The sequence below is a fragment of the Pseudorasbora parva genome, chromosome 23, assembly GCF_024679245.1.
Source record: "Pseudorasbora parva isolate DD20220531a chromosome 23, ASM2467924v1, whole genome shotgun sequence".
NCBI lineage: Eukaryota > Metazoa > Chordata > Actinopteri > Cypriniformes > Gobionidae > Pseudorasbora > Pseudorasbora parva.
The window spans coordinates 1,894,936-1,920,383 of NC_090194.1; the positions used below are offsets into that span (position 1 = coordinate 1,894,936).

At 38.2% G+C, this 25,448-nt stretch overlaps 1 protein-coding gene across 1 annotated transcript in view; it reads left to right on the forward strand.

Annotated features, from left to right (window-relative positions):
- The first annotated feature begins 1,772 nt into the window (after positions 1-1,772).
- Positions 1,773-25,448, forward strand: part of cux1a (cut-like homeobox 1a) — a 214,417-nt gene continuing 190,741 nt past the window's right edge. The window contains exon 1 of the mRNA XM_067433652.1: positions 1,773-1,913. Coding sequence (XP_067289753.1) covers positions 1,851-1,913 — 63 coding nt within the window. The 5' untranslated portion in view covers positions 1,773-1,850. The remainder of the gene's footprint in view (positions 1,914-25,448) is intronic.

Sequence of the window (25,448 nt, forward strand, 5' to 3'; positions counted from 1 at the left end):
CGTACATACTTGTTTTCTTTTGCATGTTATTGAAATGTTTTTATGATAACTAATACCACATTCTTATTTAAATACTGTTTTAGAAATCACAATTATTATTTTATATATGTGTTATTAACTGTATTAAAAAGATCATGAAAGTGTAGTTGACAAACATTTTCTGTGAATTATTATCAATGTTTTTGAGAGTTTATTAAATACAGTGAAAGAGCAAAATATCACAGGATATGAACTGCACATATACCGTATATTAAGAATAATAATAAAATATATTACACACACAACTAAATATTGTTATATATATTTAAATTATTATGTTAAATTAAATTATATATAATTTCTTTTTGTGTAATTGGTACTATAATAATAATAATTTAAATATATATAACAATATTATACTTATATATATATTATACATGTATGTGTATTCAAATATGCATAATAACATATTAATTACACACACACACACACACACACACACACACACACACACACACACACACACACACACACACACACACACACACACACACACACTTGTATGCGTTTGTGTGTGTTTCTGTCTGTGTAATTTGGTACTGTAAATAATAATAATTTCAATATATATATATATATATATATATATATATATATATATATATATATTTTTTTTTTTTTTTACTTGTGTGTGTTTCTTTCTGTATTTTTGATAATTTAATAATAATAATAATAATAATAATAATTTACAAACTTAATTACTTTCCAAGAATCATTGGCTAAAAATGTATGTTTATTACCAGTAATTGTATAATAATAACAACCCTAATAATAATAATATCTTTTTACTTAATAATGTATTTATGTTATCAGTTTCCATGAACTAAGTTAATGAATAATTAATTTAACCCTGGTAAACAGTGATTGGTTATCATTATCATCATTATCATCATCATCAACATTAATTGTACAATTAATGCGCGTACTCTGGCTCATCACCACCACGAGCAGTGGGTTGAGTCGCTGCCGTCCGCATCCGACAGAGGGCGCTCCTCTCCAAGTTCAAGTTCAAAAGCACTATTTACAATTCATCAGGAATCGACCGGACAAGGGTTCATGATATAACATCAAACCACCTAATGCCTCCATCTTAAGCACCGTCCATTACCATTTAACATGCATGTTGCTTTATGCGGTGTTTATATGGAGAGCAGTTGGCTTGTGTTTCTATAATCCAAGCGATCGATCGCCGTAAACACATTCTTCATGCAAGAATGCCCATAAAATCAATATGATAGATGTATTGGTTTTAGAGTACGAACAAAGGGACACACGCATATATATGTGTATAGTCAACAAACATTATAAGACATTAATAGGGTACATCTGATGTATTCCAATAGGGTTAAAGATAAAAAAGGAAAAAATCAATATGTCAGGTGTGCGAATAGTAAAACAGGTCGATTATTTTATGAGAAGCATAAGGACGCGTCGCGTTTCTCGCGTCGCGTCAGGTCAGCTCAGCGCCTCGCACTATCTATCTATAGTGATATAAAATCGATAAGCGTATAAACTCTCCTCTTATAGCGAATTAAACATCTCCAGCATCGGGGAGCGCGACTGCGGAAACTCCATCCCGCGTTTTCTGGCTTTTTTTCAGCCCGGTCTCAATAATTGTTTTCAGTAGCCCTATTCAATATCGCAGGTTGGCGTTCGTTCGATAACTCCATTCCGCGCACGCCCGCGCCGTTCGATCTGCTCCGCTCCGTGTTTTGCGCTCGCTCCCCCGCCTCTCTCTCTCTCTCGCGCGCTGAACTCCAGCCCCTCTCGCGCTCTCTCTATCAGCCTTTCATTCCGTCTCAATATGTCTCAAGATGGCGGCCAATGCGGGATCGATGTTTCAATATTGGAAACGCTTTGATTTGCAGCAGCTCCAGGTCAGCTCCCTTTCGCTTTGTACTCGCTGTGTGTGCCGGTGAGCCGGTCCCGCGGAGCGTCGCGCCGAGAGGCTGGCGCGTCGCTCTCGCGTCGGCTCCTTCGCCGGGTTCGGTGCCCATTGATTAAAGCGGCTCTCGCGCTGATCGGAAATTGATCCTCTTTGTTCAATTCCCATCGATCAACCATCACGGTCAAGGTGGATGCGGCCACTTTGGCAACGGGAGCCCGCAGGTTTCCCGCTTCTTTCCCGCTCCTTTCCATCCGCGGGATGTTCTGGGAATAGTTTGTGCTGAGGAGATTTTAGATAGTATGTTTGTGGAAATAATTTTGTGTTTAGAAGTGTGTCGCGCTACACGGGTGGCGCTGTGCTGGACCGAGACGTTATTGCTTAGTAACGAGAGAGGTGTTAAACTGCCGTGCTTTTTACATTTTACCTCGTTTATTGTTTAATGGAAGTTTTTAAAGTTAGCAAACTCAAAGTTTAGCTTCAGTGGCTAAGTTTAAATCGATTACGGAATTAGCTGGTGAACCTGAACACAAAACAATAAACAAAACACGGTTTTTTTGGTCAAATATAGATGTGAGGGAGTAGAAACGACGGTTTGTTTTCGTTATTCAGTTACAGAGTCCGACGAAATACTTCATCAAAACAAGTTAACACGATGTGTTTTGTCTTCACGTATAACTTATGTCGAATTATGAATCGTTTTAACACTGGTGTTTTGTGGTGTAATATTGTAATTGTATTTATTTTATGTTTTATTTGATTTCGCTATTTGTAATGTTCGTGCACTTGTCGCGTTCGGTTAGCCATAAACAATAGACCCATGATTATATCAATTATTGATAAAGAGTTTATGTATTTATGAACTGAGGTCGCAAAGCTCAGCTTTGACCTATTTTCCGATCGAACTTTATATTTCCTCTGAGCACTATATACATCTTCATCAGTCATTTAAAAAATCAATACGTATCATGTAAAAATCAATATAAGTCGATAGTAAACGAGCGTTTTGGATTTTGAGCTTGTTTTTAATATGAATGTGTGTCGAATATGCTATGAAACTCATTTTAAGCTGAATACTTTATGTGTTTATGTGTTCTGAGATGCTTTTGTGTAACATTAATCTGTAATAGTCAAACATTGCTAGACTCGTTGCATGTTTTGCTGTTTTGATTGTTGTGTTCTTCTAGCTAGGGGAAAAAATCATTTATTTAATTAGGCTCCCAGACATGTATTATTGAGCATAAAGGGACCACACACACAGCTAGGCATATTCTGATGTGGTGACTCTAAATTTTCAGTGCTCTCCCTCCCTTCTTCCTCCCCTCCCTCCCTCCTTCTCTCTCTCTCTTTCTCTCTTTCTATCTGTCTCCCAGGCTGATAAGAACTGGCATCAGCGAGTTCAGGCTTTGATGATGTCATGGACGCTATTTATCATCTTGTTTTCTTTCTTGCAACTTTTGTGTTTTTATTCAGACCTCTGAATCTGATTTTCCTTGACTTTATTTATCTGTTTATTTCTTGTTTTTTTTCTGATTAAAGGGTTAGCTAGTTCAAAAACGAAAAATTCTGTCATTAATTCCTCATATCGTTCCAAATCCGTAAGACCTTCGTTCATCTTCGGAACACAAATTAAGATATTTTTGATGAAATTCTGCGGAAAAACCAAACCTTTATTCAACAAATTCTTCCTGTCTTTGTCAGTCTCCTTACGCTGTTTACATTGGCCAGCGTGTCAGCGTCACGTGATCAGCGTCGGCCAATGGTGAGCCAGCGTTCTGATGAAGAACCCGGAAGCGCTGCACTGTGTTTATTACGTCAACAGCGTAGCAGACTGACACGGAAGAGAAGAAACCGAGAAATTGAATAAAGTGGTTATTTTTGTTTGTTTTTTTGCGCACTAAAATATTCTCATGGCTTTATAACGTTAAGGCTGGAGTCACATGGACTATTTTAACGATGTCTTTACTTCCTTTCTGAACCTTGAAACTGTTCATTAAATTGCTGTCTATGGAGGAAAAGCTCTCAAATTTCATCAGAAATATCTTCATTTGTGTTCTGAGGATGAACAAAGGTCTTACGGCTTTAGGACGACATGCGGGAGAGGAATTAATGACAGAATTTACATTTTTGGCTGAACTAACTAACCCTTTAACTCGACTGATTTAGGTTTAACTGATGCCTCTGTGAATCAGATGTCTCGTATTACCCTGCAAAAACCACACCAGACAGTGGAAGAAAGTCGTCTGAATTATAATTTCCCCATCCGTATGACTCCTTTTTGTCTCGTATATCCAGATCTTTGTAGTTTGTCGGCGTCACCTGCCTCCTCCTGTCACCACGTGGCTCTCAGTTCTGTGGATGCAGGTGAGGTGTAAGTGTACCTCCCTTAGTGTGTGGTCCTAAATGTTCGTGCGTCAACGCGGAGAGATTAGCGATTGACGCAGGCAGTTCTGCCACCATCAAGATGTTAGTAGACTCTTGTCTGGACCTGCGTTGGGCCCCTGCGATGACTTTAAAATGTGTTTGATATCTTTAATGAGGGGCACATGGGCCCGCTGCGGTACACTGTGTACCTAAACACCATACGAGTGTAATCTGTTGCGTTTTCAGTTCCTCTATCGTATGATTGGCACTGCTGAGATCTTCTTGCAACATGCCTGTGAAGAGGTTTGGATGCTAGACGTTAGTTATGCTAACTATTGGGATATTTTGCTAATTAACTGATATATCTTGCACTATAAACATGAACGCTTAAAATAATGAGTCAGTTTGAGTAGAGCCAACTCAAATTAAACAAATTAGTTACTTTTATGAGTATTTAGAACTTTTTTCTGACACATTTTGAGTAATCTGAATTGTTTCATTGATTTTGAGTTCTATGAACTTGATTTTTATTTATTTAGATTAATTATTAATTTAAATTTAACCGAAACTGAGCTGGGATTTATATTTCCCAGCATGCTTTGCCATGGCACTCAAAAGAGACAGTAAATGTCAAAATTAAGTGTTATATTGTGTTTTTGTGTGTGGAAGATTTAGTCATATTTCATGTTGACGAGAGGAAGAGTTGGCTTAGTTTGAGAACAGATATATGTTAACGGTATTATATATGTATAATAAGTATATAAGTGCTATGCTAATGCTACCAAAGCATTGTGTAATTAATTAGCAAGGTGGCATTTATTAAACTGGCTAGTTAAAGCTAGTCAAGTTTCCACTACTAAAAATGTAAAATTACATATTTTAAGAGTAAGTGTATGCATTTGCTTACTCAAATATGTCAGAGAAGTGCAAATTCTGCTTACTTAAACTATACATTTTTTTTAACTTAAAAAGTTTGATTGTCCCAACTTATTCGAGTTTACAGTATATTAGGAGAGTTATGCTTTTGCATATTTTTGAGGAGAGTATTTTCATAGGGAACAATACCTTTGAACATCATGAATTGAGCACCTGTACTTTGACGTGAGGTTTTTTTTAAGTAATAACTGTCTGACTGACACCTGACTGGATTGGGAAGAGAGAGGAAAGTCCCTAAAAAGTGCGCAGGAATGTCGCCACGTGTCTGCGAAAATGCGGGTAAACTACTTTTAGGCATGGTTTTAATGCTAACATGAAAGATGAATAGAACAACAGCGTCTCTGTGGAGCCCACCCCACACATTCACACAGACTTGGATCCTGACCACTTCAAAACCAAGCCAACTATACAAGGCCCCAAAACAACACATATTTGCATGTGGCCTCTCCAAATTTAGCCTCAAAGCGAAGACTCTTGTGTTTGTCTAATTTCACAATTTAATAAATTCCACAAGGCCCTTTGACTCTTGATAGGCACTTGAGGGAAAAAAGGTTACACTTTAAATTAGGTGTAGTATAATTCTTAGGTCAATCTATGTACTTTTTTTAGTCATGTTGTATTGCAAAAAACATTAGCAATTTATTTTACAGTCCTGTTCCCCATATGTACTGTTATAGATATTGAAATAACAATGTACTAAACCTAACCTTAACCAAAAGTTACCTTCTTGCATACAACCGCACAACCTCAAAAACACTTGAGGCGGGACGCAATTAAGGTTAAACGACAGGTTTGGTGGTATGCTTAGGTTTAAGGGTTGGTTAATAGCATAACAACAGTGTAATTATAGAAGTTAATAGAGAAAGTAATTAGAGATGTATATATACATGCAGGTATTTTTGTTTAAGAGTGCAATGCTAAAACTTGCATTTACTAAATAAGTGCATTGTATCAATTGATATATTTAAGTGTAAGTACATAATAGTTAGACACTTAAGCCCTAATGCCCAAAGTATACCTCGGCCGTTTGCGCGATGTAATTTTCGGCATCAGGAAGGTTCGCAGATGCACAAATGGTGGAAGTCTGCTGTGGAGCGGGGTCGGCAAAAGTGCGCATCGATGACGTATATCGCAAGATGGCCGCTCGCGAGCATCTGAAACCTTAAATGACAAAATGGGACACCTCTTGTAGAGTTAATGGACATGTGGACGCGACGGCCAATGTTAGTCCACAAGTGCAAACATTGGTCCTAATATAATGTGGGACTAAAAAACATGTGACCCGCTGGCAAAAGGAGTCAAAATGCGCACAGAATAATTTCCAGCTAAAGGCAAACAGCTGAAAAATGTTGATTTTGAGGTTTTCACAAAAGTGAGTTTATTAATCCCTCATTTAGCGATTTCCAATTCTCCGAAATAGCAATTAAACATTTAAAAGTATCTAGTACATTTCCCTTTTATTTGTCCATAAATGCGGTCAGACTGACAGATCTGGCGCGCGCAGAGACGCCTCAGACACGCGCGATCCCACTACACACACAAACGCACACACACGTTTGTTTTTGTGACATATAGGGACATTCCATAGGCGTAAAGTTTTTTGTACTGTACAAACCATATTTTCTATTCCCCTACACTGCCCCTAAACCTAAACCTACCCATCACATACACACACACACACACAAACACAGCCTCTACCCCTAAACCTACCCATCACACACACACACACACACACACAAACACAGCCTCTACCCCTAAACCTACCCATCACAGGAGACATTTTGCATTTTTACTTTCTAAAAAAAACCCTCATCCTGTGTGATTTATAAGCCTTTTGAAAAGTGGGGACATGGCCTCATATTTCACCCTCTCCTGTAATACCTGTTTCATACCCATGTCATTATACACATTTGTGTCCTCATATGTCACAAAACATGCCCACACACACACACACACACACACACACACACACAGAATTACAGTACTTCATATCTGTCATGGTGAGTTTTCACAAAAAACATGATCTGTTATGTCTTATGTGAGCGTTTGGTTAACTGTTGGGGAAACATCTGATGTGTAACATATTAGACACGTGCATTATTACAGTAGGTCTTAACATATAGGCGGTCGGAGACAATAATGGGTGGTAACTCTTTATTTTACAGTGTCCTTGTTACATGTTACATGTAGTTACTGTATAATAACAGTAAATTATGCATAATGACATGCAACTAACCCTAAAATAAATCCTAATCCTACCATATCCCTATAGTAAGTACATGTAGTTAATTATTATTGATCAGTACTTAAATATATATTTTAAGTAATGTTAATTAGCAACATGTTAGGGTTGAGGGTTAGTTGCATGTAATTATGCATACATTTATTGTTATTACTATATGTAAATGTAACATATGTAACAAGGACATTGTAAAATGAAGTGTTACCCATTAATGATAATAAAACAATTGTGGTATCATGGAGAATTATTATTTTTGGCTTTGTGTGTACCAAATGTTGGTGTTGTTACCAGGGATTTTATGGTATGTTGCTAGGTGATTTTGTTTTGAACTTTTCTCAAAACTGCCTTTGCTGACTCCATTCAGACTTCAAACAGGTGTAGCTCAGTCATTTCTGTCCGATTCCCACAAATAATACATCATTTTGTAGTTTTTTTAAAACAATAACGGCTCTCATTTTGCCAGCACGGGTCACATTTATCACTTGAGCTAAATTAGAGTAAAAAATAAATAAATACTGTGTACGTTAATAGCCTTATCATATTCATAAAGACAGGATGAATATTACGCAGTTTTAAGTTGCCTAGTGATTTCACATTACAATTTCCCTTGCTGTGTGTGACAGGAGATGCGGTCTGTTGCCTTGCTTTGGTTATTAAAAAGAAAGAAAGCAGTGTTTGTCACTGAAAATAATAGGTTAGTGATTTCAGATCTGTTGTTCCAGATGCTGCACTGTAAAAAACTATTTAGAAAAAAAGTTGCCTGGTTGCCTTAAAATTTTGAGTTCATTGAAATTACAATTTTGAGTTAATACAATGAACATTTTTTGAGATTCGACAACCTTTATTAAAATATTATTAAAAGATTTTGTAAGCATATTGGGTAATTGTGTGTGTTTTATTTCTGATGACGCAGCCAAATTGTGCTATTTTCATGATTTATCACATTTTTTATGTGGTTCAGATACAATAATATTTTGAGTTTCTATTTATTAAACAAATTTCCTTCATTGTATCAACTCAAATTTTTAATTTCTATAAACTCAAAATTTTAAGGCAACCAGGTTGCTTTTTTTCTAAATAATTTTTACAGTGTACAGTATCTGAAATACCTGCTCTAATCTCAAATAATGTCTCGTGTAGACTCATATGATCAATGTAGGCCTGAGCTCAGCTCCTTTAAAGGGAACTCGGTTCTGGTGCGATCCGGACCTGATGATGGTGTATTTTTATTCGGTCTAAAGAAGGAACCGAATCATTCCTAAGGCAGCTCCGATGTATATGATGAAACTGGGTGTGCTGTGCTTAAATATATTTATAGTCGCATACGTGCTTAAATAGATGTTTTTAACTAGACTGTGTAATATGAAGTGGCTAAAAAGTGTTTAAGGCATTGCTGATCGGTCTGCTCTGGGTTGCTGGAGATAAAGATGGCAGGAAGAATTCAGTGGCCATGGGAATCGTGGGGCCATGTGCCAGCTCTCTCTCTCTCTCTCTCTCTCTCTCTCTCTCTCTCTCTCTCTCTCTCTCTCTCTCTCTCTCTCTCTTTCTCTCTCCGTCACACACACTCTCTCAGACGCTCACACACACACACACGGTCATTACCTCACTCTGCCCCCTTTTGCTGTGTCTGAGGGCTGGGGTTTCACAGGGGGGCCGATCGCCTCCGCCCCACACAGGGAAGCCAGAACTCTGACGCCACTAGCATAATTAGCCGTCCATTTCAAACAGAACCAAAGTTGGAGGAGGGGATGAGAGCGCTCGCCCCTCCCACCCCGTCTCTCTTCCTCCTCTTTTTCTCTCTTTCTCGCTTCCTTTCGATCGCACTTTATGGCGTGTTTGGTCTGCATGCCTGTGCACTTTGGAAATTCTTCAAGTTTGAAGGAATTTAACGCTTTTGATTTGGTTTTTACAGCAACTGAATTGAGAAAAAGAGTAACTGTCAAAGATTAATGGCACTATATGTGTATTAAACGTTGTTTTAAGGCAACATAAAAATCAAATAGACCCTTTTAAGTTTATTTTGATGCATGTTTATGGCTTTATTGGGAATGATTTATCTGTGTTTAGCAATCTTTTTTTAGCTTTCCTGAAACATTTTCCTTTGCTGCTGAAGGCCATTGGCTATTTGATAACGTGAAGTAATAGCCAGATGATAAAGCCAAACTAATAGCCAATATAAATCCAATTTTTAATGATCTAATCAATTCCCCACACTGTAACCATTTTTTGTTGGTTTTTGTTGGTTTAACTTAAAAAAGTAAGTGACCTGGTTGCCTTAAAATTTTGAGTTTATAGAAATAAAAAATTTGAGTTGATACAATGAAGGACATTTTTTTAATAAATAGAAACTCAAAATATTATTGTATCTGAACCACATAAAAAATGTGATAAATCATGAAAATAGCACAAGTTGGCTGCGTCATCAGAAATAAAACACACAATTACCCAATATGCTTACAACATCTTATAATAATATTTTAATAAAGGTTGTCGAATCTCAAAATTTTTCCATTGTATTAACAAAATTTTAAGGCAACCAGGAAACTTTTTTTATAAATTTTTTTTTACAGTGCATGGATAAAAAGTTCAGACCTCCTGTTTTTATTGTTGAGTATTTAGTTTCATTTGGAAATGCATTGGAATAATGAAGTAAAATGGGTTGATTTGGCAGGTTGTGTTTGACTGTACGATCACAAATTATAACATCAAAAACTTTTTTTTAAATTTGTTAGAAAACTCACTTCCTCTTTGGGCTTTAACAGCAATTTCCTGATGGCCGTTCACGACCGTTTCATGATATAATCAATTCCTCATGGATGAAAAGTTCAGACTTCCTGTTTTTATTCTTAAATATTGATCACAAATAGTTACATCAACACTTTATATTCAAATGTTTAGGTTTGTTAGAAAACTTAATTTCCTTTTTTGGCTTTAACAGTAGTTTCCTTGTGGCCGTTCATGATCTAATCAATTCCCCCATGGATAAGGAGTTCAGACCTCCTGTTGAGTATTCAGTTTCATTTGGAAATGTACTGGAATAAAAAGTGAAAAAGCGTTGAAATGGCGATTAGTGTTTGACTTTAAACCTCTACGATCACAAACTATAACATTTGCCACAAATCAAATGTTTGAAATTGTTAGAAAACTTCTCTTCCTTTTTGGGCTTTAACATTTGTTTCCCGGTGGCCGTTCAAAAACCACTTACAGCCCTGAACGGGAAAAAATGGACTGCTGAATAATATTTATGTAAAATTGTGTTAAAACAATGCGTCAGGTTATTACTGTGATAGACTGTGGAAAAAGGTTAGAACAGCGTTTTATTTGCTTCTGTTCAGAAACATCTGGAAAGAGTTTGAGGGAAGTAGTTCTGAATTAAGAGCCATGGGAAAGAGATCTGCTCCGATTGCCCTCTTTCCTGAGCGAAGGAGAGAGAGAGAGAGAGCGATAAAGCGAGATACTTAAAGGGAAGTTTAGTCCAAATGGTCTTTTTGTATATTGTCACTCAAAACAGATTTTATACTACTTAGAAATCATTACGACTGTCTCTTTGTTCCATGTTTTCTGTTCCATGTCATTTCGATTGGTTTTAATGACTACATTAAACACACATTATGGACTGTTGTTCTCTTTGTTTGTTCCCTGTGCTTTTATGCAGGTTGTTGTAGGTTTAGATTCAGCCATTTTAAGCCTAGCTGGACCGTTTTGTTGTGATCGCCTCATCTTTGAACGCTTCACACTGCAACCCGATCTATTGTTTTCAGACAAGATTCACCAACTCTGATGAGAAGAGCATGCTTTTATTTCCCGTCTTCGCTGCCATTTCGAGGCTGTGCCGCGCCACCCTAATTCGCCGCAGATATGTTTAAAAAATCACAACCGCGGAGATCAAAGGCCTTGACAAAGCCTGGGAGTTTACTGTGCATAAAACTAATGAGGTGCATCTTCCTGCGTCTGGATGCTTTTTCATCTCGCCGTTGTCTTCTGTAGTCGCCTGTGGTCAATATACAGCCGCCCTTTGAGTTTCTCTACAAATTTAATTTTGAACGATTTAGCCACGAATGTTTGATAGTTATCGTCTTCTCTGAAATCAAGAAATCAAAATTTTTAAGCACTAACTCAAATTTAATTGAGGGCAGGATTTCTATCCAATAAATGTGTAGCGCCAACTGGTAAAAAACAAATTCATGCAATGAAATGTAATTGAGTTGATCCAACTCAAGTTTAAATGATACATTTATAAAGTGGCTTGTCAAACTTTAAATTAAAACATTTAATTGGAAAATCAATTATAAGCAGTTTAATTCATTATTATACACCAGTCTTATTCTGCATAATAATAAAAACATTACAGAAAATCTGAACATGAAGCACTAACATTAACAGCATCTTTTCCTTTTCATCTTGTCCCTTGCAAAGCATGCTGGGAATTACAGATCCATGTAGTTTAAATCCAGTAAACTTCATTTTTAAATATATTAGGTTGCTTGAACACAATTAAATTGAGTTGTGACAATGTTAAAAACAAATTTTCTCATTTTCATCTCATTTTAAACTGAACGAGGCAATATATATATTTTTTGAGTGTACTAATTTTAATTGTGATGATTAATTTGTGCATGTTAAGGTGTTTGTCTCTTGTAATCCTTATCAAAGTACAATAATTAAAATGACTTTTCACAATATTAGCTTGTTTCAATCAATGCCTATTGAATAAAATACTACAGATCACTTTTGTTCCCCTCAGAAATGTCACACATTTAAAAAATAAAAAGGTTTGCGAACACTTGAAAACTTCAATGTTGAATTGAATCACTATTGACGAAACTAGCTAACACTGCGAATTACTGGCGACTTTGTCTCCTTAAAATGACTTTCTAAATACATGCTCCAGGTCTTTTTGTGAGTGATAAGTGCTTCCAAAGATACAAATGTTTATTAATTTTCGTTTTATCAACTCTCATTTTTCTTTGAATATTTTATTATCCGAGTAATTGTGCCATAACTAAAATCGTTTGCGCACACACTTGACCTCAACCCCAAACTGAAACTATTAGCGGCTCAGAACGGATTCCATCTGACACTTATTTTGTTATCCTTAGAAAACTAAAATGGTTGGCGAACGTGTTACATATTCATTTATCTGCGAGTTATTGGTAAAACTAGCTAACACAGTGACTATTTATCTAACCCAAAATGACTCGTCATGATCTTGTGTTCGATCCGAGCAGCAGGCAGACGTCGCCCCTCGCTCGATAATTTACCGGGCGAGATTTTGTTTGAAAAATAGAGATTGTATTTGCTCTTTAAATATCAGCGTATCGATCGCAGAGGCTGAGGACTCGCAGTCGGAACTGTTAATGTGTGGGAGACTCGAGAGGCTGGGATCTCACTCACATGCCATGTTTGATAAAAGCCCGGCTCTTAGGGGGCTATGAACAGTCCATTTCAGCTGAGGCGAAAAAGGAGGAGGAGGCGCACCTCTCTTTCTCCCTTTATCTCTCTCTCGCTCTCCTTCCCTCTCTCGCTTTCTCACCGCTCGCTGCGAGAGATGATTGAAAAGCCGGAGTTTCCATCAGCGGCCGTCAGCTGTAAATGTACTCAGACTGCTGAAGCAGCCCTGCGTTGTTTGCTGACCGTGGCATGGGCCAGAGGATGTAGCGCCATATTGCATCGTGCGTAGTGTGCCAGCATAATCAGGTGTGAATAAGTAGGTCAGCTGTGGTCTGTGTTTCGCATTGCCAGTTGGTATTTCTGACAGCAGCCGAGAGTTTTTGTGAGGTTTGCGGATTGTTGATGCGGGAAGAGAGGGACGTTTGCAGCTTTTGTGTCCACATGAAGGATGAATCACATTTGTGTTGGGTTATATAAGATGCCAACCCTTTGGGAGGGGCGACCCAAGCTCTTTTTCGTTTCTTCTTCACTTTAAAGGGGTCATGAACTGCATTGCTTTATAATGTTTCCTGGGGTGCACTTTAGGGCTGTGCAATAATTGAGGAAAAATGCGATATGCAATATCTTGTTAAATAATGAGATATTCGATATGCGATACGATATTGCAATTAGTGTGTAAAATCTATTTAAATTATATTTAAAAAAAAAATTAAACTGAGAATTAAACCATTTGTGTTTCACATTATTTCTGGGAAAATAAAGCAACGCTACAACTTCTGAAAGTGACCGGCAGTGTCGTTCACTTTTCGGTGTGTGTGTGTGTGTGTATCGGACCGCGCAAAACTGCAAGTTATTGTTTTTCGGAAATTATTGCGTTTAATAACTCTTTTTAACATCAAGCAAGTCCCATAAGTAACAGTCGTGTGCGCAGTCTATTCTCTGCTGTATGCGGTGACCTAAAACTGACACTTTTCACAATGTTGAAGTAGCCTATTAAAGTCATTCAGATATTGCATGCCGGTGCGATATGCATATTGCGATATATACATTTGCGATATTTCGATAATTCCGATATATTGCACAGCCCTAGTGCACTTATTATGTTAGTAGGATTTTTTACATCAAAAATGTCAATTTATTTTAATAAAAGGCATTTTTCCTACCCTCTGATGTGAACGCTCTGTTTGAAGAGGCGTGTCTGCTGTGAGACTTCAGTGTAAACGCCCACTGCTCTGATTGGCCGCTGTGAGACTTCAGTGTAAACGCCCACTGCTGTGATTGGCTGCTGTGAGACTTCAGTGTAAACGCCCACTGCTGTGATTGGCTGCTGTGAAACTTCAGTGTAAACGCCCACTGCTCTGATTGGCCGCTGTGAGACTTCAGTGTAAACGCCCACTGCTGTGATTGGCTGCTGTGAGACTTCAGTGTAAACGCCCACTGCTGTGATTGGCTGCTGTGAGACTTCAGTGTAAACGCCCACTGCTCTGATTGGCCGCTTTGAGACTTCAGTGTAAACGCCCACTGCTCTGATTGGCCGCTTTGAGACTTCAGTGTAAACGCCCACTGCTGTGATTGGCTGACATCTTTGCAAATGAAATAGCTAGTATTACATGTGGAACTCTTACTAAAACTTTTAGTACTTTTTACCATTACAAGGTTCTCAAGGTTACCTAATGGTGAAAAGTGTTGATTATAGCATTATATTCAGATCTATGGCATTATATTCATTGATTATTACGGGGGTTTCAGTGCGAGTCCAGAACTCAGTCTCTGATAAACTTGCGCTGTTTGATTGACAGCTCCAGCGATTGTAAAGTGAGCCTTCTTTGACGGCTTTCTATATATAATTTAATCACAGTTTAAATAACAGATTATTTTAATCTACTAAGAAAAACGATGTGAAGTTGAGCGTTTAGTCTCTGGTTTGATTTACTGACACACAGACAAAGAACATCTGACTGTACATGAATCATTACATATCAGAAACCACTGGTCTCAGATCAGCCGTTAGAATGAACACGGTTACTCACATGTTGAGGCATTACTGTCGAGTCCGTATCGTAAAAGTCTGTTTGCGACCGAAATTGCGACTGATTTCCCAAAGAATCCACAGTGAAATGTAGCGAACACAAATAAATAATGCTCAGCTGAGACATTCACATTGGTGAGAATAAATAAGCTCATTCCCAGCATTAGGATCCTTTGGAAGGGAATGTTATTTTTAGTCAGTTCGTCTCTCCTCGTCATCTCACTAACACTCCAATGGGCGGGGCCAAAGCTGTGCTGATGAAGTGGGCGGGGCCAAAGCTGTGTGATGAAATGGGCGGGGCCAAAGCTGTGTGATGAAGTGGGCGTCGATCTTCTACTGCAGAGGCGGTCTTTCACCATCTATTATAGGCTCATTCACAACCAGCTGATCTCTGGGCTTGGCTTCAATAAAAGCTGTTTTTGGACTAATAAGGAAGTTACAGGATATTCTTATAGTATGATGATGACCTCTTATATGTCAAAAGCACTTCATGACCCCTTTAATCCTGTCGTTTCACATTCGGACTCTGGTTGGCGTGTAACCTTGGTTTGATTGCCAACTGAGAAAGTGCTACGGCTGTATCAGGATACCTGTCGTAAGATGACACACTCTTTTGTCTGACGGTCTTCCACTTCCTTTGAGCGCGCTCTGTCGAGAGACATCTGGACTGTTGTTTAACTTTGCTGTCTCGAGCACAAACAGGTGTTTTTGTGACTAAATGAATGGATAAACCAGCAGACCCAGAAACAGTTCCACTCCTGACTCCAATGCCAATTTTTTTTTAACCTTGTGCCGTGTGCGTAATCCTACAGATATAAATAGCCTTCCTCAATAAGAACTGGAAGGAAGGGCACATGCACAGCAACCTTCATACATTTTGTTCTGGTGAATTTACCTCATTTGTTTAATGTAAAGTTGTGTAATCGTTTGTATAAAGTTGCTTTAAGGCCTTGTGGTGTGTTGATGTGCAAAAGCAGATTAAAAACAATAAATAGTTCTGAAGGAGAGTTCATCACGTATAACCCTTATGTCATTCCAAACCTGGGTTTTTTCCTTGTGGAATACAAAAGATATTTAATAATGTTATTTTTTGGTCAACTAAGGACAATGAGTTTTTCTACTTCATATAAGATCACAAAATTGTAAGACATGCATGTGTTGGACTGTACACAACCCGAATCTAAAAGAAGACTTCCAATGCTAAAGCCTCTAAAAGCCACCTCGGTCCAACATGAGATGATGATGCTCTACGCTATAGTATACGTTCATCAAATACTTTCATTTCAAACCCATAAACCACACGCATGACACTTGTAAATAAAATAATGTTATATACAATATGTAATTAAATTGTATTAAATGGTTGATGAAAATTATAATTCAAGGAGCTCCAAAATAATTGTAATTTTTTTATTTTAACTAAATTTGAAAGTTTGAGAGCTTTTAGTGCTCTCCAATTATAAAAATAACTTAATTAACATTTATTTATCTTTAAAAGTATATTTCTGTATTAAGTCGAAATGCCTCAAAAAGGTGATTGTTAGTGACAATTATCAATTCAGTTCAAAGTAAAATATTAATGTAAAATATGGTAAAAAAATTAGAATTTTATGAATAAAATTAACTTTAAAAAAAAGTTTATAAACGGCTATATTTATATACTTTTTAAATGTAATATCCGTCCGTCCATCCATCCATCCATCCATCCATCCATCCATCCATCCATCCATCCATCCATCCATCCATCCATCCATCCATCATAAATCACAAGCATGACATTTGTAAATTAAATGTTATATACAGTTTATTAATTTGTAATAATATTGTATCAAATGGTTGATGAAAATAATAATCCAAGGAGCTCTAAAAATATATATATATTTTTTATTTTAAGTAAATTAGAAAATTTGAGAGCTTTTAATGTACTCGAGACGAGAAATGTTTTACTCAATACTAACTGAAATGAAAAATAATTCATTTATAATTTTTGCTGTTGCTTCCAAACAAAGTTAAAAAAATGCTGGGTTTAAAACAACCCAAGTTGGGTTGAAAATGGACTAACCCAACAATTAGGTTGTTTTAACCCAACGGTTGAGTTGTTTTAACCCAACGGTTGAGTTGTTTTAACCCTGCAATTGGGTTGTTTTAACCCAATGGTTAAGTTGTTTTAACCCAAAGATGAGTTGTTTTAACCCAACGGTTCAGTTGATTTAACCCCGCAATTGGGTTGTTTTAACTCAACAGTTGAGTTGTTTTAAGCCCGCAATTGGGTTGTTTTAACCCAGCGGTTGAGTTGTTTTAACACAACGGTTGAGGTGTTTTAACCCCACAATTGGGTTGTTTTAACCCAACGGTTGAGTTGTTTTAACCCCACAATTGGGTTGTTTTAACCCAACGGTTGAGTTGTTTTAACCCCACAATTGGGTTGTTTTAACCCAACGGTTGAGTTGTTTTAACCCTGCAATTGGGTTGTTTTAACCCAATGGTTAAGTTGTTTTAACCCAAAGATGAGTTGTTTTAACCCAACGGTTCAGTTGATTTAACCCCGCAATTGGGTTGTTTTAACTCAACAGTTGAGTTGTTTTAAGCCCGCAATTGGGTTGTTTTAACCCAGCGGTTGAGTTGTTTTAACACAACGGTTGAGTTGTTTTAACCCCACAATTGGGTTGTTTTAACCCAACGGTTGAGTTGTTTTAACCCCACAATTGGGTTGTTTTAACCCAACGGTTGAGTTGTTTTAACCCCACAATTGGGTTGTTTTAACCCAACGGTTGAGTTGTTTTAACCCCACAATTGGGTTGTTTTAACTCAGCGGTTGAGTTGTTTTAACCCAACGGTTGAGTTGTTTTAACCACACAAATGGGTTGTTTTAACCCAGCGGTTGAGTTGTTTTAACCCAACGGTTGAGTTGTTTTAACCCCACAAATGGGTTGTTTTAACCCAGCGGTTGGGTTAAATGTCGCTTAAGACAACCCAATTGCTGGGTCAAACCAACCCAATTGCTGGGTTAGTCCATTTTCAACTCAATTTGGGTTGTTTTTGGTCCAGCATTTTTTAGAGTGTACTGTAAGTCTTTCTGTTTTCGTATAAGCACGATCATGTAAACTCACTTAGACGTTATACTCTTATGAGAATACGGTGTCTGTTAAAGCAGGAGTTTTGGTTGGAAGCCATCGGAGGAGTTTTTATTCGTGAGGAGCCCCAGATGCTCAGTACATTATGTGATATGATGGTGGCTCCTAATTTAGCCGCAGTCTTATCCTGTATGGATGAGTAATTGTGTCCATAAAGAAGGTTAATCTTCATAACAGGGGAACATAAACCAGATCTCTCTGGATCCTCTGTTTCAGGCACAGAACAGGGGAAGAGAGTGTTACTGAAGGAACTTTTTTGGGTCGGAAGAATTTAGTGAAGTTTCGGAGAAAATAAACATTACGCTCCTCACAGTTATTGTCTGGTCTAAAGGAAGAGCGGTCAGAGCGAGGTGAGGTTTTGGAAGGACTTATTTTAGACCAGTTCTTTAGGTCTGGACGTTTAGGGAGGAAAGACGGCATTTCGGGAAAAGTTTCCGGAACGGTTCACCTCAGAACTTTTCGAGTGTAGTCTCGCTCCATTACTATTCTTGGAGAGTCTCAGGTAGCCATGGCGAAGAGTTTGCACCCAGCTGTGGTTTAAGTGCTCTGTGAGAATGGGAAATAATCAGGAGACCCTTTAACCTCCTGTCCGCACTTTTCCCCTTCTGCCTCGCTCACACACACACACACACACACACACACACACACACACACACACACACACACACACACACACACACACACACACACACACACACACACACACACACACACACACACACACACACACACACACACACACACACACACTTGGGTTGTACTCCTGACGTCCCTTGCCAGCCTGGGCTCAGCACTTTAAAAACCCAAACAAAACAAAGCCCTCTGCGGGGGCCCTCGGTGCCTGGGGAACCGGGCAGCTCCACCTCACACACTCACACACACTCGCGCTTGGAGCTAGACTTTGGCTGAACTTTCACTTTTGCCTGAAACAGTTATTATTAGTGACCTGAAAACCTCCAGGAGGAGTGGAAATGGAAGCCAGATGCCGTTAGTGGCTGGAAAACGATATTAAGCTTTCAAATGGTGCCCATGGGGAGGGAGACTGACATGGATTTCCATGTTGGGGGGGCGGAGAAACGGTGACCCCGGCGCGGCTCTGCTGATTTGTTCTGCCGATGGCTCGCACTGGGTGTGTGTGTGTGTGTGTGTGTGTGTGTGTGTGTGTGTGGGGGGGGGGGGGGGGGGGCATGTTTTTGTGACATATGAGGACACAAATGTGTATAATGGCATGGGTATGACACAGGTATTACAGGAGAGGGTGAAATATGAGGACATTACCCCATGTCCCCACTTTTCAAAAGGCTTTTAAATCACACAGGAGGAGTTTTTATGAGAAAGTAAAAATGCAGAATGTTTCCTATTATGGGTAGGTTTATGGGCTGTTTGTGTGTGTGTGTGTGTTGGGTAGGTTTAAGTGGGGGCAGGGGCAGTGTAAGGGGATAGAAAATATAGTTTGTACAGTATAAAAACCATTGTGACTATGGAGAGTCCCCATATGTCACAAAAACAAATGTGTGTGTGTGTGTGTGTGTGTTCGGGGAGGGGTCAGACCTCCAAATTTGCTTGTTTCGCGGGGGTATGGGCGCTTGTCATTAGTGCTGGACGCACATATGGCAAAACATTGGTGGTTCTTCAAATGTAGGTCGTGATGATTTAGTTAAAATATACAAATATTCCCCCTCAGATTTGATATTCCACATATATCTGTATTTATGTATTTAGTTTAAATGCCTCAAAAAGGTGATTGTTAGTGACAATTATCAGTTCAGTTCAATTCAAAGTAAAATATTAATGTAAAATATGGTACAAATCTAGGTAAAAATAAGAGTTTTATGAATAAAATGAACTTTAATTTTAATTTTATATTTACGTACTTTTTCAAATATAATATCCATCCATCCATATAAAAATAGCTACATGTAAAATGTAATATGTGTATGCAGCTACTTATATATATATATATATATATATATATATATATATAATTTTTTATATTTTTTATATATTATTTTTTGTGTATAATGACACACACACACACACACACACACACACACACACACACCATATATAAACGTAAAATGTGACAAATATTCAGTTTTGACTAAAGAGGACAAACCTTTAGCCAATTCATTTTAATGGACAGCATTTTTGGAAATTAAGTTTAAATCAGCTCTTTAAATATCAGTCTTAGCTTTCTCATTATTGCAGGTCGTGACCTAAAGAGTGGTATTGGTTTATAGTTATGGACTGTTAGTTTGGGTCCAGCATGTAATTTTCTTAAAATGGCAACAACAAAAAAAAGTCTCAAACTTGAGTTTCGATGACGTCTCTGGATTGTTGCGTCTCCAACACGCGCTGCCCCTTTAATTCCAGCACTTCCTCATCCCCTTGTTCTCTCTCTTTATACAAAATGTCTGTGCAGCCTCCAGCGAGGTTCTGTCTCCAGGAGGGTAATTATTTTTAGCAGGAAGTGTCTGAAAATGGACTGTACTTGGTCAGATGTGCGCGCGCGCGCGTGTGTGTGTGTGTTGGCCCCTAGCTGGCTGGCCTAGCTTGCAGTGAAGAGAGATTGGCGGGATGTTGGTGTTGTTATTAGTCCTAACAGCAGCCGGGCAGAGGATATGCTCTCCTCGGTCCCGTGGGATATCACAGACATATCCGAGGAGATCAGAAGGCCGAATATATCAGGTGAATTTCTGCAAGAGGGAATGAAAATAGCAGGCTAGCAGAGGAGGCTTTTTGCTTATTTATGAGAATGTCACACCTGGCCTATATCGGCGCAATCGCATTTTACCCTGTTATCGTGTGACTTCCAGCGCTTTCATCCTTCGGTGGTTAAAGGGGATTTTTCTCGACCCTTTGTGGTGGTTCTTCTCATCCCTTAAATCAGCATAATCAGCAAATCGCGCTTGTATTTGTACACTCTAAAAATTTCTGGGTAATAAACAACCCAATGTTGGGTCGAATATGGACTAACCCAGCAATTGGGTTGTTTTAACCCAGTGATTAGGTTGTTTTAATCCTGCGGTTGGGTTAAATATTTGCTTAAGACAACCCAATCGCTGGGTTAAAACAACCCAATCGCTGGGTTAAAACAACCCAATTGCTGGGTTAATCCATATTTGACCCAACATTGGGTTGTTTTTTAGCCAGAATTTTTTAGAGTGTATAATTTCTTAAAGTTGCCCGGTAGGGCTGTGCGATATTGAAGAAAAATTTGATATGCAATATCTTATTAAATAATGCGATATGCGATACGATATTGCTATAAGTGAGTAAAATCTATTTCAATTATGAAACCATTTGCGTTTCACATTCTCTTCTAAACATCTTCTAAAAGTGACCAGCAGTGTTTTAGCAAACACTTTTTTAATTATTTATGTCATAAATCGTTCACGTTTTGGTGTATGTGTGTGTGTGTGTGTGTCAGATAGCGCGAGACTGTAAGTTATTGTTTTTAGCAAATTATTGCATTTAATAACTCTTTAACATCAAGCAAGTCCCATAAGTAACAGCCGTGTGCCCGCACTCTAAATGGACCCATTCAAACAACCTAATTTCTGGGTTTGTCCATTTTCAACCCAACTTGGGTTGTTTTCAACCCAACATTTTTTAGAGCGCAGTCTATTCTCTGTTCTATGCGTCGACCTAAAACTGACACTTTTCACAATGTTGAAGTAGCCTATTAAAATCATTCAGATATTGCATGCCGGTGCGATATGAACAATTGCGATATTTCGATAATTTCAATCACTCTAAAAAAATTGGGTAAAAAAAACAACCCAATGTTGGGTCAAATATGGACTAACCCAGCAATTAGGTTATTTTAACCCAGTGATTGGGTTGTCTTAAACAAATATTTAACCCAACCGCAGGGTTAAACCAACCCATCGTGGGGTTAAAACAACCCAATTGCTGGGTTAGTCCATATTTGACCCAACATTGGGTAAAAACAACCCAATTGCTGGGTTAGTCCATATTTGACCCAACATTGGGTAAAAACAACCCAATTGCTGGGTTAGTCCATATTTGACCCAACATTGGGTTAAAACAACCCAGCATTTTTTATAGTGTATGTTGCTCAGCCCTATTGCCCAGTGACGTTATAGGCATCAGTCTGTGCAGGATTTGAGGTGTTTTGCCTTCAGTTCAGCTGGACTATTTCTTTTGGCAGGCCGATACGTACATCTGACTCTGATGGCTTCCCTGGCCATCATCCAGAGAATATTTCAAACAACTTGCTTTTAAAAAGACCGCTGTGCGTCCTGGGAGTTACAGCATAATTAAACAGACTTGAGCCTCTCCGCGCAGAAACAAATCACTATAAATATCGACACACTGAAAAGGGCTTTGTGACTGCGGTCGTCCATTCATTTGTGCATTTTGTTTTAGTTATTACATAAGATTAATCATATCTGTATTTCTTGTGCTTTGTTTATCAGGTGCAAAAGCATTTAAAGACTTTTTTCTTTATCATTTTGTGCGATTTGTGCATTAAAGTCAACATGAAATCGAAATTTACCCTGTTTACTTTAATACACAGTCCCACTTTTTTCTGTGTGAACAATACACACACACACACACACACACACACACACACACACACACACACACACACACACACACACACACACACACACACACACACACACACACACACACACACACACACACACACACACACAAAAAAGAGAATGTATACATTTTTGTTTGTACTCTTTAATCAAAATATTATAACTTTCTCTGCCTCTACAATTTAAATTTTTGGTTTGTTCAATTTGTATGATCCAATCAATTCATAATAGATTAAATCATATATATATATAAACATTTTAAAACATGTAAAAAAAAATTAGGCTAGGTTAGCATTAACTTCTGGAGCAGTTTGAGCTCCAGTAGCTCGTCTGTTTGATCGGACCCCACGGGCCAGCCTTCGCTCCCCACGTGCATCAATGAGCCTTGGCCGCCCATGACCCTGTGGCCAGTTCTCCACTGGTCCTTCCTTGGAGCACTTTTGATAGATACTGACCACTGCAGACCGGGAACAGCCCACAAGAGCTGCAGTTTTGGAGATGCTCTGACCCAGTCGTCTAGCCGTCACAATCTGGCCAAACTCGCTCAAATCCTTACGCTTGCCCATTTCTCCTGCTTCACACACATCAACTCTGAGGACAAAATGTTCACTTGCTGCCTAATATATCCCACCCACTAACAGGAGATGAAGAGATCATTAGTGTTACTCACTTCACCAGTCATAATGTTGTGCCTGATCGGTATATATGCACATTGGAGTTTTTTATAAGTACGGTGTAGACAAACTGGCATTTGAAAAACAAAATAGAAAAAATCTGATCTTAAAAAAACAGAACATCCAGTGCTGATGGTACGATTTGAAACCCCAGCCCACCTAAAACATCTCAATCCCTCATTTACCGTTCTGCTTTATCTTTGCGAGCAATCAGGTGGCGTATATTCTCTTTTAATCCAGGACTTTCACTAACACTGAGGTATTATCTCTGTTAAACACACGTCCGCACACAGATACTCGTTCCAAATGCGTCCAATACCTCCATTATGGAGAGATGCATTATCTGTCACGCTGGAATGTGCGTATTATGGATTTACACACGACCTGCATCTGAGGCCAGAGATGGAGGGAGGGAGTCGGTGAGAGCACTCTTAGAAGGAAAGGTTCTAGCGGCGCTGCGTATTTGAAACCCCTAAAAGGTAGAAGTATAGTTGATTAAATACCGTCCCAAGATAATACATATTATCAGTCCTAAAAAACTATAATAAAAACATTCTCAATAGACCCTTTTACTGTTTGTATACAATGATGACGTAGCAACGTATGCACGCACATTTTGGCAACAAACTGTGGCGAGAATCAGAAGCATGTCAAGCTACGTGAGCGGATTAAGCAACACAAACCGAGAAAGTTATTTTAAAAAGTTGACTTTATCAAATGGTATTCGACTACCAGATCCGTGTACTATAGTGGAGTGGAGAGAAGATGTTAGCAGATATACAGTGGTCGGATATATACGTATGTAGTTGAGAAACCGAGCGTGTCCACCCGAGACAAGCATATAAATCACTGGATGCTTATGAATACGTTGTCTGCATGCACAGAATGTCCAATACAATTTTCTACATTTATTCTTATTCTTCACACAGACATACATTTATCCTTTTCCTTACATTTTATGTTGTTATTGATTCATATGTGTCGACACACTTCTGTTTAAAGTTTAATTTTGTAATGCTATAGTACTTTAATAGCAACTATGTTGCTTGCATACATTTCTCAGATGGTTATTTTGCTATTAAACTATTAATAAAATCATTACAAATAGTGTTGGGCGATATGCCTAATTTTCCAATCGTCATATCGTCAGCCTGTGAGATCGCCGATACGCGATCTTATCGCGTCGGGGTGGAGCATTCAGTGGCATAACTTTGTTTTAAAAAGTGGGTGGGACAGTCTCACGAAAATGCGTATAGTACGAGTGTGCAATCTCGTGGAATTACAAATGGTAGGCTACGCAGTTTTTTGTGTGCATATGATACACACTTTATGGCGTATTGTAAGGGGATGCATCTAAACACAATATAGCGTTAGTGTCCAGATTTTTCACGTGAATAAAGGCATAGATTTGCACACTTTAAATCCTCGTATTTTTTTCTCATTAAAACCGAATATCATCATTGATTGTACATGAAGAGCAGGGACAGTTTTTGTGCATTTTGTTTCGTGATTTTACCGGAACGAATACAAAAGTAAGATTAAAGTGCTCTGCACATGCACGAGCCACGAGAGAAATCTGCAGCACTGAAAACAGCGGCAACGAGCGCCAGATCGCCTCTTATTTAACAATCGAAATGATGCTCTTCTAGTTAACCAGATGTGTTGTGTTTGTATTATTTAGGTTCATCCGTGAAGCAATCCGTGTGCAACTGGTCCGCTGTTGCATACCACAAACACAGCATTTATTCATTATTTTTTATTTAAAATCCAAAAGTTTTTACTGAACATGGCTCGTCACTAGCCTACATAAACAGCATTTTATTCAATTAATTTATTCATATTTAGATTTAGCTCACACAAGTGGCAAAACATTTAAACATAGGTTATAGCCTAAATCACAAACATTTTAAATTAGAAACTTACAATAGGCTATTCAAAAACAGCCGACTCTCGTCTTTTCTTTCGTTTTTAAACCTTTTAAAGGAAATCCTGCAGTCTCGTTTCCTTGCTTAACTTGAGAAAAAAAGCCATGTGTTGACTTTGAAACAAGAGTAGGCCTATAGGCTATTTTAAGTTATACGCATCTGTGGTTAAATTACTAGATTTTCGCGTCAATAGCCTACCTGTTTATTTTAATGCGAACAATGTTCTGTCGTTTTAATGCAGCAACGCAGCGCAGCAAA